Raw genomic sequence first — 15,881 nt, forward strand, 5'->3', positions numbered from 1 at the left:
AGCCATGCTCGCTCAGGGGGAGACCTGTCCGAGGTACGTAACGGCGAGAATGTCCCAAATAACCTATCTCAAGATAGGAGGGGCAATAACCCACCAAACGTATACAATGGATCTGGAGCTGCTGAACAGCCCCGGAGTAACCAAGGAGATCAGGACAAAACCCTTGAGCGCCTGGCTCAGATGGAGGAGCTAATGAGGAAGCTCCTGTCGGAGAAAGAGAAAGACGAATATGATTCGGGGGACGAGCTTAAGCTCTTCTCCCCCAGCATAGCAGCAACGGCATACCCACCCGGTTTTCGTATGCCGCACATGTCCAAATTCAACGGAGACGGAGATCCGTCGGATCATCTGGGGATGTTCAATACCCTGATGATGGCCCACAACATTGGCCCTGAGCTGAGGTGTCTGATATTTCCCTCCACACTGACTGGGCCAGCCAGACAATGGTTCAAACAAAGCAAGAAACAATCAATCAGCTCCTCGAAAACTTTCTCTGCTGATTTCAAAAGGGCATTCCGAGCCTCCCAGGCTGCCCGCGTCAAGGCCGACTCCCTGGCTAACGTGAGGCAACAACCCGACGAGCCTTTGAAGGCTTACCTGAGCAGGTTCGCGAACGTCGCTGCGCGGGCCAGAGACGCAGTTGACAGCTCCAAGCTCATGGCTTTGAGAACTGGAATCCTCGTCGGAGGGGGACTTTGGAATGAAATACAAAGGAAAGGAGTCAGCTCAGTAAACGAATTCCTGAATAGGGCCCAAGGATGGATCAACTTGGAGGAAGCACAAGCCTCAGCTGCAGGAACTAGGGGTGAGCATCGGTCGGTTTGGGCGGTTTTTTCACAAAAAACAATCCAGAATTCGGTTTTCGGTTCGAATTGGTGCAATCCAAAAACCGACCGAACCAAACCAGTTTAAAAAAAAACCGACCGTTTTGGACCGCGGTTTGGTCGGTTAAACCGACCAAACCGAATTGATTATTTTTTTTAATTTTTTTTTTGAAAGTTTTAGTTAAAAAATTAAAAATTTTGGATTGTTAGAATCCATTTTTGTATGTTTTTAAAACATAAATATATAGAACATAATTACATTTACAAGTGCCTTAAGTTTTTTTTTTTATTAAAAATTTTAATAATTAATAATTATATAATATTATATTATTATTTTATTGTGTTCAGTCGGTTTCGGTTTTTTTGGTCGGTTCACCCAAAATTTCTAAACCGACCGAACAGTGGCGGTTTGCACCGTCGGCAGTTTTTTCGGTTTTCGATTTAAACGGTTTTGGTTTTTTCGGTGTTCGATAGGTCGATGTACACGATTTTTTCGGTTTTTCGGATTTTATGCTCAGCCCTAGCAGGAACCAGCCAGGTCCCTGATCAGCCCGCTGGAGTGGGAACGGAGGTCGTGATAGCGACCCAAAACGTTACACAGAATAACCAGTTCGGTGGAGGCAAAAAAAAAGGGAACGGCGAGGGCAACCAGCACGGCCCAAAAAAGAATAAGCCCGTAGAAAAATTTAAGCCAGTCTACGCGACTTATACAGAGCTCACCCATTCTAGGGAGAACATCTTCCTAGCGAACTCTGCTCGCCTCCCCTAGAAGAAGCCGGAGCCGTTAAAACACTAGAAGGGGAAGAGAGACACCTCCAAGTTTTGCCGTTTCCACAACGACGTTGGCCACAATACTGATGATTGTAGGCATTTGAAAGATGAGATCGAAACTCTCATCAGAGCCGGCCCCTTAGCTCAGTACGCGCGGAACAGGGTTCCAACAAGCCGACCTGCTCCGGAATTCCCGGTTAGTCAGCCCGGATCTCGGGTCGATCAAGACGTCCCTCCTCCAGTGATAGGAGGAGAGATATCCACAATCTCAGGAGGTCCGCATTTGGCTGGTACGAGCAGGGGTGCCCAAAAGAGGTACGTAAACGAACTCAAGGCGCATAATGGAGTAGAGTTCGTCCCAGAGCAGCATCTGCCAAAGCAGCAGCGATTGGAGAGGCAACCAATCATCTTTACTGAAGAAGATGCTGGCCACGTTCAGTTCCCTCATAACGACCCTCTGTTCGTAGCAGTGCAGCTCGCTAATCGGAGGGTTAGGAGAGTGCTGATCGATAATGGGAGCTCGATAAACCTTCTATTCCGATCCATGTTGGAGAAGATGGGTTTGACTGTCGCCGAGCTGAAGGCGACCTCCATGATGCTGTATGGTTTTTCAGGAGAAGGATCAGCGACTACAGGGACGATCAAGCTGGTGATCACCTTAGGAGAGGGACCTCGGACAGTCTCGAAACTCCTCGAGTTCGTGGTTATCGACTGCCCCGCCGCATACAATGCTATTTTGGGCCGACCCACACTTATAGCTTTTGAAGCCATCACCTCCGTTCGCCACCTCGCGCAGAAATTCCCTTCTTCCACGGGAATATGCACGGTGCGTGGCGATCAGCTCGCTGCCAGGGTGTAATGCCTCAGATTTCCTATTATGGTTAATGGCTGGGTTAGTAGGCCGGGAGGGCCATAACTGTTTAATTATGCCATTAAATGTGTTTACGCATGTTTATGAGAATTATATTATAATAGAATGTTAAATGCATGCATGTGAGTCCACATTTGTTTACAGGGGTATTATGGTAATTTGGCCCGTTGAGGGTATAATTGTATATTTGTATGTGCGACAATGATATATTGTGAGACCACATTATAATGTGGATTGGTTCGAGTATTCCGACATGAGACGATCGTTAAACATGATTTATCGGTTTGGTCATAACAGGTTTGAGCTCGGGGCTTGGGGTGAGTCTCGGGGTGATATTAAAGGTTATAATGTTACCGGGGATTTTAGGGTAACGGGTTATGAAATATTGGAGTTTGAGGATATTGAGATTAGCGGGAAATGGGAAGCGTTAATTATAATTAACGGGTTAAGCTAGAAGTACCAATTTTACCCCTAGAGTAGTTTGAAAGGCTTTAGATGTCACAAGGGCATTTTGGTCTTTTTAGGGGAGGATATATATAAGGTTTAGTGGTTGAAGGCTGTGGAATAAAACAGAGAAAAATAGAGTTTTGCCTCCTCCATTCCCGTACATCACCCTCTTCATTGCTTCTTTGAGGTTTTGGAGCTCTAGTTGTGGATTCAAGCTAAAGGAACTTAGGGCTGGGTTGGAGACTTGGTTCTGCTTGTGTGGGAAGTTCAAAACAGGTTCTAAGGTAAGCTTTGACCATTGAATTCAAATTAAGCTCTGTTTTCGTTCTGGTTTTTAACTCATGGATTTTGATGTGGGGAGTGAGGATTAAAGGGAGTTTTTGGTGTTAGATGATTGAGTTTTGGTGAGGAGGTGTTATAGGTAAGGTTTGGGGGTTCAATTACATGTTTGAGGGAGGTTTAATGGGGGTTTAAAGGTCTGGTTTGAGAGGGAATTGCACAGGGAGAAAAACTGGTTCGTGTGGCCGACTTAGCCATTCTGGGCTGGGCGCCGCGGCGCAGCAGGGGAGCGCCGCGGCCCTTGGCGTTTGGCAGGCAGGGAGCCTCTCTGTCTGGAGGCGCGCCGCGGCGCAAGAAGCAGGGAGGGCCGCGGCCCTTGAGGCTAATTTTGCTAAAAAAATGGTTTTTAGCTTGGGGATTCAAACCATAGGCCTCGGGGTTGGACCTAGTACCTGGTTGGGTAGTATTTGATGTCTCGGGGGCTGGGATTTGGTTTGGGAACCCTTGGTTATCATTTTTATTGATGAATCCTATATTTTGGTTATGACCAGGTGACCGTCGAGGAATTTAAAGGTTGATCGTTCTCAGGGGTCGTTCATATTATAATACTCACTCGAACCAGAGGTAAGAAAACAGTGTATGAATATAGTTGCATCCTGTACAGGTATATGGCATGTATGATTTGATATTTGCGGCATGCTGGTTGATATATGTGGACATGGATTGCATATTAAGTGCTAGTGAATGTTGATTACCTGCTTGAGACACTGACTAGTCAGGGACCGACTCTAAAGTCGAGAATTATGCATTGAATGGCTCTATAGCATTAATGCCAGACCGACCCTAGGGTCGAAGAACTTATAAGCGCTTGCCTGGTCTACGACCAGATAACTATAGCCAAGGTATATGACCCCGGTGACTGTTTGTCACAAGGCTAAGGGATGTTGTCCATAGTTTCGACTCTAGAGTCGTGAGGAAGGTTATGTTGGTGACCAATCACCGTGCACCTGTCCTGATCAAGTTTATGAAAGAATCACCTATCAGTTAAGCCCTGGTGACCCTATCGTCACATGGCTAGAGGGAGCGATGCTCATTACTGTGACTTTTGGCTATTGTCACCTACTTGTTGGACTGATAGTCCTGAATGGTTATTATGAACGTTGTTGATATTATATCATGTCTTGCTATGTTTTCTTGCTGGGCCTTGGCTCATGGGTGCTTTGTGGTGCAGGTAAAGGAAAGGAAAAGCTTGGCCAGCCTTGAGTGGAGAGCTTGGGCGATGTGATGTACATACAGGGCCGCTTGACCGCCACGGTCAAGGAGTTCTCGGAGGGACTAGGGGTTTACCCTATTTTTGCCGCTTAGGCCGGTGATAACTCTACAAAATAGAGTTATTTTACCACTTTTTATGTGTTAATTGTTGCTTAGTTCTTGAGTTCTTAATTGATTTATTAAGTTTTTTTTTAGTAATTTTGAATTTATTAAGTTTATTTTAATTTTATAGATTTTTGTGTATTTTTATAGTTATATTATTGTAAAATGTTATAGTTTAAATTATTTAAAATTAATATTGTTAAGTTAGGAGTAAAAAGATGTAATGTTGAGTTTAAATGTTAAATATAAATTAAGTTATAATTAATTTGATTTATTTTATAATTGAAAATATTTTATTATGATTTATTTTATATTTATTTTGTAGGGAAATTTTTATGCTTGAAAATAAAGAAGAGAAAAGAAAAGAAAAGTGATAATTTTGTGAGAAAGACAAAGAGATTGTGGCATTTGAGCAAGGGCCCAAGCATCCCCTTCAAGCCCAGCTGCCTTGCCTCCTTCGGCCCAGTCCAGCAGGCCCAGTACTAAGGCCCGATTGCCTCCCAACTCCACCAGCACCCATCAGCTTGGTTTCTCCAACTTCCCAGCACATAACACCTCAGCAGCAACATATATCCACCAATGCCACCTCACGCATCATTCATGGCTCTTCATCAACAAACCAGCCTTCACGTGTAGCATCTCATTTGGGCCCAAGCCCAATCCAGGAAGATATCTCACCAGCCCATCAACTTCCACCAGCCCAAGGCAGGCCCACGAAGCCCTCAGCTACCCATTCGGCTCACCCAGCCTAGATCAAGCACCAAACAACCACCAAAAAACCCAAAAATCACATTTTCATTCCCAATATTTTTCACTTAAATATCAATTCACTTTTCCTTATTTTATTCACCTAAATAAACATTCCTAATTCATTTTTTTTACCCTAGCTTTTCACTAATATTTTACCCAACCAAACATTTCATCTTTCCAATACTCTTACACTTACTCTATTTATCCTACCACTTCCCAACACAATTAAATTAATCAATTTATTTATTTTAATTTGATTAATTTAATCTCCATATTTTGCCTATAAATAGAGTCTTGTAAGACCATTTGGGGGGCTCTTCTTTTTCATATTTTTCAACCTCTTCTACACATTTTTCTCTTCTTTTCACTAGTTTCTCTCTACCATTTTCATCTTTTGAAGAGCATGTCAAGTATGTTATTTTGTAATTTTTATCTAGTTATGAGCTTCTAATCTTTTTCAAAGGTTATTAAGATGATGATGAAGCAAAATGTAACTAGATAGTATTTTTTATTGTATGTTGATTTCCCATTTGTGTAACATTGTTTATGGATTTTTCTATCAATGATATGCATTTTTCATCTATTATTGAGTGTTAAAGCATATTACACTTAGTTCTTCATTATGCAAAAAAATATGATATTCTTTGATTAAATGTTTTTCATTAAATTGTTCACATCTAATGCTTAGAGCATAAGTATCATATTTTGCCTAAACATAATCTCTTTGATTTTTTGTAGTTTCATTAGGTTGTAACACAACTAATGCTTAGAAATTATATCTTATATAAGTGAAGAAAAATCCTACCTTTTTGAAAGAGTAACTTGTGCTTGAATAGAAAATATATTTTGAAAAAATATATAGTGTGATTTATTTCAACTATATTAAAACTTGGGAATCAATATACTTATAAATACTATTGAACTTGCATTTTGTGGATTCTAACATCTTAATAATCTTATTTTTTATATATCATTTGAAAACAATTTTTCTATTTAATCTTAAATATTTTTATTACTTGTCTTTTATTTTTTTCTAAAACAAAATCTCATCAAATATTTGGAACTAGGTTAGAATATTATTGCTTTGTTTGAAATAGTTTCTTTTGATGTTAGTCAACTCCCATGGGTTCGACCTCGTACTTACATGAACATTATATTCCGAAACGATTCGTGCACTTGCGAGTTTAATTATTAAAACACCCTCTTTTGGGATCAACAGCCGGCGGAGTTTGTATATTTGGAACTGTAGCAACTCTTTTGTAACTTGAACTACTTGTAAACCTTTTAAAAAGCTCATGAGCAGTTTATTTTCTTAATAAAATGTACCCTTTCCTTTTTGTTGGTTTTTCACCTTAACCTGTTAATGGTACCTAGATCACGTTTTTAACCAAAGGGCTCGGGTAGCGGGTCAAATTTCCGGTTCACCGTTCATCGTAACTGTTCTGGGGTAACCAAAGCGTTACACAGGAAATGCTACAACATTTCTGTGAAGGGAAAATCGAAACCCGGGCAGCTAACGATGGCCATCCAAGGTGGAGGAAAGGAATCTCAGGAACCTTTGACTAATCCTGAGATTGAAAAACCTCAGAGCACCGAGGGGGAAAGTATCATCCTAAGTGAGGATATTGACCCTCGAATAGGCGAGGAAAAGTCCGAGCTCCAAGTTATTGAAGAGCTCGAGGAAGTGAACATCGATCCACAAAATCCTTCACGGATGGTCAAGCTCGGGAAAAACCTCTGTGGCAAGAGGAAAGCGGAGCTGATCAAGTTTTTGCAGGATAACCTGGATGTGTTTGCATGGTCACACGAGGACATGGTGGGAATCAGTCCAAATGTCATCATGCACACCCTTCATTTGGATAAGAGCGTTCCTGCAAAGTCCCAAAAGCAGAGGCGCCTGGGAACAACTCGGGCTGAGGATTTAGAAGAAGAAGTAGCCTGGCTCAAGAAATGCGGCTTTATCCGTGAAGCCAAGTTTCCGGTTTGGGTCGCCAACCCCGTGCTGGTCCCGAAGCCCAACGGGAAATGGCGGACCTACATCGACTTCTCTGACCTGAATAAAGCCTGCCCCAAAGATTGTTTCCCCTTGCCAAGGATTGATCAATTGGTGGATGCCACGGAGGGGCACAAGCTCATGTCCTTTATGGACGCGTACTCAGGCTATAATCAGATTGCCATGAATCTGGCGGACCAGGAGCACACCAGCTTCATGACCCCGACTAACGTCTATTGCTACAAGGTCATGCCGTTCGTGTTGAAGAACGCCGGTGCTACATACCAGAGATTAGTGAATAGAATGTTTGCCAACCAGATCGGGAAGAACATGGAAGTTGATAAGTATATTTTTATATAAAGTTTACCTTTCTACTTATCAGATTTTGTGTTCATAAGTATTGTGTTTGGGGATAGTTAGAATCGTTTTGTTAATTTGTTTCATTTAATCTAAATCATTATTTTTAAGGATAATTGTATATTTTTGATGATTTTTGGTTGAATGATGATTTTGTAGGATTCTAACCATTGGAGTAAAGTGTTAAAGAGAAGAAAAATCGAGAAAAGAACAAAAGCACGAGAAATCTGAGAGCTTGCCGCTACAGGGAAAAGTCCCTGCCGCTACGAGGCAAGTCAGAGAGGTCCTTGCCGCTACAGGGAAAAGTCCCTGCCGCTACAAGAGAAACAGAGAGTCTCGTGCCGCGGCAAGGAAAGTTGCATACCGCGACACGCAAAGCCTATATCGCATATCTGAAGCCTCGTGCCGCGGCAAGGAATATGGCTGCTACGGCACGCGTCTGAATTCAAATTTAAATTCATTTTTTCTTAATTTTTGGACGGGAAATAAAAGGGGAATTAGGTCATATTCGTAAAAAAAGTTTTAGATACACGATTTTAGAGAGAGAAACACAGAGAGAGCGCAGGAGAAGAGGGACGATCGCATTCAACTTTTTCAATAGTTTTCTTTTTCTCTAAACTCTTCTATTCTTTGATTTTGGTTATGTTTTTCATCATGATTGTTGGCTAAGTTTCTTTTAGGTTAAGGGTTATTCAAAACCCAGACATGAATGTTTGATTTGAGATGTGAATATTGTTCTTGATTTCCATAATGTTAAATTGCTTCTATTCTTTTATGCCTATTATATGAAATATTGTGATTCCTTGTTAGGGTGTACAACTAATTAGGGCTTGCATTATTTTACTGTCATCTTAGAATTTCTATTCACCTAATAGTTTAGGATTCTAAGTGTTTGTGATAAATTGCAATTGATGATGTGGTCAAAAGCGTTGTTGATTGTGATGAAGAATAGTACCTAGGTTAAATGAATTAAATGCTTCATTGATTTATTGCCTAGATTAACCTATCTCCACTGTTGTTAATGCTTTTACTAAATTGAATGAATCGTATGCTTAATAGGTTTGTTGTTTGGTAAAAAGAATTGATTATTGAGCGCTAAGCCGTAATTGATTGTGATAGGGAGATTGGGATAATTGACTGCTTAAGCATTATCTGTGGGGTTAATAGTTTAATTGGAATCGGAATAATATTTATTATTGATGATCATGCATGATTGTCTGAGGTGGAGAATAATTCTTAACCGTCTTTAAAATCGTTGTTAATCTCTTCTTGCTATCAATTGTTTTCTTAATTCTTGCTTTTACTTTTACTTTTCAAAACCCCCCTTTCCAATTTAACTTTGTTAAGCTTTTGTGAATAATAAACTGAATATAGTTCCCTTGGGTTCGACCTCTATTTGCCGTTATACTAAATAATTGGTTTTAGAGTAAATAAAGTATTTGTTAAATTTGGTACGCAATACGACACGCATCAAATTTTTGGCGCCGTTGCCGAGGAACTATTTAATTCTTTTTATTATTCATATTGGTTTACTTTTACTAACTTGATTTCTCTTGGTATCTCAGAGTTATATGTCTGGCGAAGACACTCAGAACAGGTTGGAAGCAATCAAGCAGTATCTTGAGTCATCGTCAGCCTCTCGGTCTTCAAGAATTATTACTAATAATCTGCTCTTTCAACGTCTTGCTCCGCAAGAAAATCCTGTTAAAGTGCCATTACCGTCTGACAATGAATCTGATTCTGACGATTCAGTTCGATCTTATAGAACAATGGCTCAGGAAAGGACATTGAAAGAGTTGGCAGCGCCAAATCTTGACCAACAACCACTATGCATCCAATATCCACCGTTGGATGTAAACTTTGAGCTGAAGTCGGGCCTCATCCACTTATTGCCTTCTTTCCATGGGCTGCCTGGTGAGGATCCGAATAAACATTTGAAGGAGTTTCATATTGTCTGTTCTAGTATGAAACCCGCTGCAGTGACTGAGGAACAGATTAAGCTGCGAGCTTTTCCTTTCTCTCTAAAGGATGCAGCTAAAGAGTGGTTGTACTATCTTCCACCTGGTACTGTTGAAACTTGGAATGGTATGAAGACTATGTTCCTAGAACGATACTTTCCGGCATCTAAAGTTGGAAGCATCAGGAAGGAGATCTGTGGTATAAGGCAGTATACAGGAGAGTCTTTGTATGAGTATTGGGAGAGATTTAAGAGGTTGTGTGCTAGCTGCCCTCATCATCAGATAAGTGAACAGCTCCTCATTCAGTACTTTTATGAAGGATTACAATCACTGGATAGGAGTATGATTGATGCAGCCAGTGGGGGTGCACTAGTTGATAAGACTCCTGCTGCAGCCAGGAGCTTGATTTCTAATATGGCTGCTAACTCACAACAGTTTGGCATTCGTCAAGATCCTGTTCCACCGCCCAAATCAGCTAATGAAGTGAGCACCTCTAATGCTAATCAGCTGGGTCAACAATTGGCTCAATTAACTGCAGTGGTACAACAACTAGCTTTGGGCCAACAGGTGCAGCCATGTGGAATCTGTCAAGTAGTGGGGCACCCTACTGATACGTGCCCCACTCTAGTAGAGGGAGAAACTGAGGGTGTTAATGCTGTGGGAAATTTTCCTGGTCAATTACGTCAGATGTATTATGAACCATTTTCACAAACTTATAATCCTGGCTGGCGTGATCATCCAAACCTTCGATATGGGAATCATCAACAAATAGCTCAACAACCAACAGCAGCAAGACCACCTGGTTTCACTACACAACAGAGGTCTCAAAATAATTATGTACCTAGACCATCACAACCACCGCAGGCTGCTCCACAACCAAGTGCCAAAACTTCTACTGAGGATTTAATCAATGCACTTGCTACAAATACTCTTCAATTTCAGCAAACCACCCAAGCGTCCATCAAAAGTTTGGAGAATCAGGTGGGACAATTAGCAGCATCATATAACCGGTTGGAGGCTCATCTATCAAATAAATTGCCTTCACAACCTGAGATGAATCCCAAGGAGAATGCTAGTGCAGTGACTTTGCGCAGTGGGACGCAATATGATCCACCTAGTCCTCAATTGCCCAGTAAATTGTCATCCAAGCCACAAGTTGATTGCTCAGTTAATGAAGATGTTCCTCCAAAGCCAACCACCCCTACACAACTCAGCCCTAAGCCTACTATTGTCATTCCACCTCCATTCCCAAGCAGACTGAAAAAGACTAAAAAGGAAGAGGTTGACAAGGAAATTCTTGATACATTTCGAAAGGTAGAAGTGAATATCCCTCTTCTTGACGCTATTAAACAAGTGTCGCGCTATGCCAAGTTTCTGAAAGAGTTGTGCACTAATAAGCGTAAGTTGAGGGGTAATGAAAAAGTTAGTGTGGGGGAGAATGTTTCCGCAGTTCTACAAAAGAAGCTTCCACCAAAGTGTAAGGATCCTGGTACTTTTACTATCCCTTGCACTATTGGTAATAAAAGAATTGAGCGATGTATGTTGGATTTGGGAGCCTCTATCAATGTCATGCCATTCTCCATTTATGCTTCATTGAATCTCGATCCACTTGAAGAGACAGGGGTGATTATTCAACTTGCTGATCGGTCGAATGCTTATCCCAGGGGTGTAATAGAAGATGTTTTAGTTCAAGTAAATGAATTGGTGTTTCCGGCTGATTTTTATGTTCTTGATATGGAAGATGAATCTATTCCATGCTCCACTCCAATTTTGTTGGGGAGACCATTCATGAAGACTGCGAGAACTAAGATTGATGTGCATGACGGTACGTTGACCATGGAATTTGATGGGGAGACAATTCGATTTAATATTTTTGAGGCTATGAGGTATCCAAGTGATGTACATGCTGTTTACTCTCTTGATGTGTTGGATATTCTTTCTCAACGAGTTTTAGATTTGCATAGTTAAGATGATTTGGAGGTTGCGTTGAGAGAGCATCTTGTGTTGACCGATGAAGATTTGTCTCATGAGATCATGGATGTCATAACCACACTCAATAGTGGTTTTGACAAGACTTTTAAGAAGGTTGCATTTCTTAATTTGCCGATTTCTAATGAGAAATTGCAGCCATCAATTATTCAAGCTCCTACACTTGAATTGAAGCCTCTTCTGGAGCATCTCAAATATGTTTACTTGGGGAAGAACGAGACACTTCCTATTATAATTGCAAGAAATCTTAACCAAGGTCAAGAAGAAAAATTAATGAGAGTACTCCGAGAGTATAAAACAACCATTGGTTGGTCTATTGCGGATATTAAGGGGATTAGCCCTTCCATGTGCATGCACCGAATTTTACTTGAAGAAGGGTCTAAACCAACACGTGAGGCGCAACGGAGATTGAATCCACCTATGATGGAGGTTGTGAAAAAGGAGATACTGAAGCTCCTTAGTGTGGGTATTATTTACCCAATTTCAGACAGTCAATGGGTGAGTCCTGTTCAGGTAGTGCCAAAGAAGTCAGGAATCACAGTGGTAAAGAATGATGAAAACGAGCTGGTACCAAAAAGAATGCAAACCGGGTGGCAAGTTTGTATAGACTACCGAAAGTTGAATGCGACAACCCGAAAAGATCACTTTCCATTACCGTTCATTGATCAGATGCTTGAGAGGTTGGCGGGTCATCCTTATTATTGTTTTCTTGACGGTTATTCGTGATATAATCAGATTGTTATAGCTCCTGAAGATCAAGAGAAGACAACCTTTACATGCCCTTTTGGTACATTCGCTTTCCGACGCATGACGTTTAGGTTATGTAATGCTCCGGCCACATTTCAGCGATGTATGATGAGCATTTTTTCAGATTATATTGAAAACATCATCGAGGTGACTCATTTGTGTTTATGGTGACTCATTTGATCGATGCCTTCATAATCTCACTTTGGTACTCCAGTGGTGTATTGAAACTAACCTTGTGCTCAACTGGGAAAAATGCCATTTTATGGTAAGCCAAGGTATAGTTTTGGGTCATGTGATTTCAGTCAAGGGAATAGAGGTTGATAAGGCAAAGATTGATTTAATTCGTTCTCTACCATCTCCGACTAGTGTGAAAGAAGTAAGATCATTCCTTGGTCATGCAGGGTTTTATCGGAGATTTATAAAGGATTTCTCTAGAATTTCCACACCTCTATGCAACCTTCTCCAAAAAGATGTAAAGTTCGAATTTAATGACAAGTGTTTCATGGCTTTCAACCTATTAAAAGAGTCTCTAACTACAGCTCCTATAATTCAGCCACCGAATTGGGAGTTACCATTTGAACTCATGTGTGATGCAAGTGACTATGCCGTGGGCGCTGTTCTTGGGCAACGAGTTGACAAGCTTCCTCATGTTATATATTATGCTTCTCGCACTCTTAATGATGCTCAACTTAATTATTCCACCACTGAAAAAGAGCTCTTGGCGGTCATTTTTGCATTGGAAAAGTTTCGGTCATACTTGATTGGAACTAAAGTGATTGTGTATACCGACCATGCTGCCCTTCGCTATTTATTGGCAAAGAAAGAAGCCAAGCCTCGGCTGATCCGGTGGATTCTACTTCTTCAAGAGTTTGATTTGGAGATAAAAGATAAAAAGGGTTCGGAGAATAGGGTGGTGGATCACTTGAGTCGTCTTATTCGGGATGAAGATAATTTGCCCATAGAAGAAAAATTTCCCGGATGAGCAACTCCTCGCCATGCAAGAAGTTATTCCTTGGTATGCCGACATTGTAAACTACCTTGCTTCAAAAGAGTTACCAAGTGATCTCACACAAGCACAACGGAACAAGATCAAGCATGATGCTCGCCACTACATATGGGATGAACCTTATCTTTGGAAGCATTGTACTGATCAAATCATTCGAAGGTGTGTACCTGAATCTGAATTTCGTTCCATCCTTGCTTTTTGTCATGCTTATGCTTGTGGTGGACACTTTGGACCTAAGAGGACAGCTCGTAAGATATTTGACAGCGGTTTCTATTGGCCCACAATTTTCAAAGATGCTTATGCTTATTGTAAGGCATGTGATCGTTGTCAACGAGTTGGTAACATAACGGCCAAGGATCAAATGCCTCAAACTCCTATTTTAATTCTTGAGATCTTTGATGTTTGGGGTATGGATTTCATGGGACCATTCCCATCCTCTTTCGGCTATGAATATATTTTATTGGCGGTAGACTACGTGTCTAAATGGGTGGAAGCGATTGCAACTAGAACGGACAATTCAAAAACAGTAGTGAATTTCATTCGCTCCAATATTTTTGTGCGTTTTGGTACACCTAAGGCTATACTTAGTGATCGAGGCACTCATTTTTGTAACAAGAGTATAGAAGCATTGTTTCGACGCTATAGTGTAACTCACAAGGTGACAATTGCTTATCATCCACAAGCCAACGGGCAAGCGGAGGTTTCTAATCGTGAAATTAAATTGATTCTTGAGAAAACTGTAAATCCAAACCGGAAAGATTGGAGTACAAGGCTTGATGATGCCTTGTGGGCGTATCGAACGGCATATAAAACACCTATCGGTGTGTCACCTTATCGGTTGGTGTATGGGAAACCTTGCCATCTACCGGTGGAGCTAGAGCACAAGGCGTGGTGGGCTGTAAAGAAGTGTAACATGGACATGGTTGCTGTAGGACAACAAAGAATGCTTCAATTGCATGAGTTAGAAGAAATACGCAATGAAGCATATGAGAGTTTGAAAATCTACAAGGAGAAAACCAAAGCTTTTCATGACAAATATATTCTTCGGAAGAGCTTTGTGGAAGGTCAGAAAGTTCTCATGTATCACTCTCGCCTTAAACTCTTTCCTGGGAAGTTGAAGTCTCGCTGGTTAGGTCCGTTCATTGTTACCAAGGTTTTTCCTCATGGAGCGGTCGAAGTTGTAAGTCCAAGTACCGGAAAGTCATTCAAGGTGAATGGTCAGAGATTGAAGCCCTACTATGAGTCAATGGCGGAGGATGAGTAGGTTCATGTGATGTACCTTGAAGACCCCGTTTATGTGGATGAAGATTGAAGTTCTAAGTCGAGCTAGCGACGTTAAACGTAGCCATCTTTATTGTTTTCAGTTTTAGTTATTTTTTATTTTTATTTTTATTTTTCAGTTGAACATTTAGTTTATTTACAATTTTATGTATTCAGTTAAACCGTGAAAATCGTGAAAAAAAAAATAAAAAAAAATAATAATAAATAAATAAAATGCAGAAAAAGGCACCATACCGCGGCACATAAAAGTGCCTGCCGCGGCACGTGATCGAGCCCACAAACAGAGAGTAACGTGCCGCGGTATAGAAAGTTGCCTCCCGCGACACGTGACTAGTACCCCTAAGCCAAGCCTTCCATGCCGCGGCACATAAACATGCTTGCCGCGGCACGTGCCCAGAAATCCCTAAAACCCCTTTTTCTTTCATTTTTCCCATTCACTCACCCATCTCTCAAAACACAAACCTATCCTACAATCCCCACTCTTCTTCTTCTCCTCAGCCCTAAACATCACTCCCATCTCCTCAAACCTCCTCACCCTCATTACACCAACATCAAATTGCTCAACCCCACCATACCCATCATCCATTCCCATTCCTCAAGTTCATCATCCTTGGCCACCCACAACACCCATTACCCATTCCTACCCTTTAAGCAGTGTTTGCACGGGCTAAAAGCAAGATCAAGGGCAGCTCACGCACGATTTTACAGTGTCTAGATTGGATTCATCATTTGAAGCTATAATTTTGTGATCCTTGGAGTTTTAAAGTGTGCACACCACCTGTTCGACGAAATGCATCAGTGAGTTGCATAGTCACATTTGAAGGTTATACATTGTTTGCTCTGTGCTGTGTCATTCATTGTTGATTTTTATCACCTTAAAGACCTTCATCCTCCAATTTTGCCTGTGCTATAATGTCAAGCAAGCGATCACGAACTGAAGCAGGGCCGTCGAACACAACCAAAGTCAAATATGATACCAAGAAATTCACCTCCAAAGAAGCTTTCGAAAGTTATAAAGAGGCAATTGATAAGAAGAAAGCTTGGGTGGCTGAGAGGGGCTTCGATCTAGACATGCATCACCCTTATCTGAGGTTGATGAGTATAATTGAACAGAGGGGCTGGCAAAAACTATGTGCTCAACCACAGCCTGCAGTAGTATCCGTAGTTCGTGAGTTTTATGCCAATGCCATTGATTGCAAGAACTTACAGGTGGTGGTTCGGGGTGTTCCTGTTG

At 41.3% G+C, this 15,881-nt stretch overlaps 2 protein-coding genes and 1 non-coding gene across 3 annotated transcripts; 2 read left to right on the top strand and 1 right to left on the bottom strand.

Moving 5' to 3' along the window:
- Positions 1–9,237: 9,237 nt before the first annotated feature.
- On the top strand, positions 9,238–11,592 carry LOC133795067 (uncharacterized). Its single transcript, XM_062232519.1, has 2 exons — positions 9,238–10,741; positions 10,793–11,592. Exons 1-2 carry the CDS (start codon positions 9,238–9,240, stop codon positions 11,590–11,592), a joined length of 2,304 nt encoding a protein of 767 aa, XP_062088503.1.
- LOC133799005 (small nucleolar RNA R71) lies at positions 9,802–9,908 on the bottom strand. Its single transcript, XR_009876215.1, has one exon. It is a non-coding gene; the product is annotated as a small nucleolar RNA R71 (small nucleolar RNA).
- A 66-nt stretch (positions 11,593–11,658) lies between the features above and the next one.
- On the top strand, positions 11,659–13,342 carry LOC133795068 (uncharacterized). Its single transcript, XM_062232520.1, has 3 exons — positions 11,659–12,210; positions 12,349–12,463; positions 12,663–13,342. Exons 1-3 carry the CDS (start codon positions 11,659–11,661, stop codon positions 13,340–13,342), a joined length of 1,347 nt encoding a protein of 448 aa, XP_062088504.1.
- The last annotated feature ends 2,539 nt before the right edge of the window (positions 13,343–15,881 follow it).

This window comes from Humulus lupulus, chromosome 8 (assembly GCF_963169125.1).
Source record: "Humulus lupulus chromosome 8, drHumLupu1.1, whole genome shotgun sequence".
NCBI classification, from domain to species: domain Eukaryota; kingdom Viridiplantae; phylum Streptophyta; class Magnoliopsida; order Rosales; family Cannabaceae; genus Humulus; species Humulus lupulus.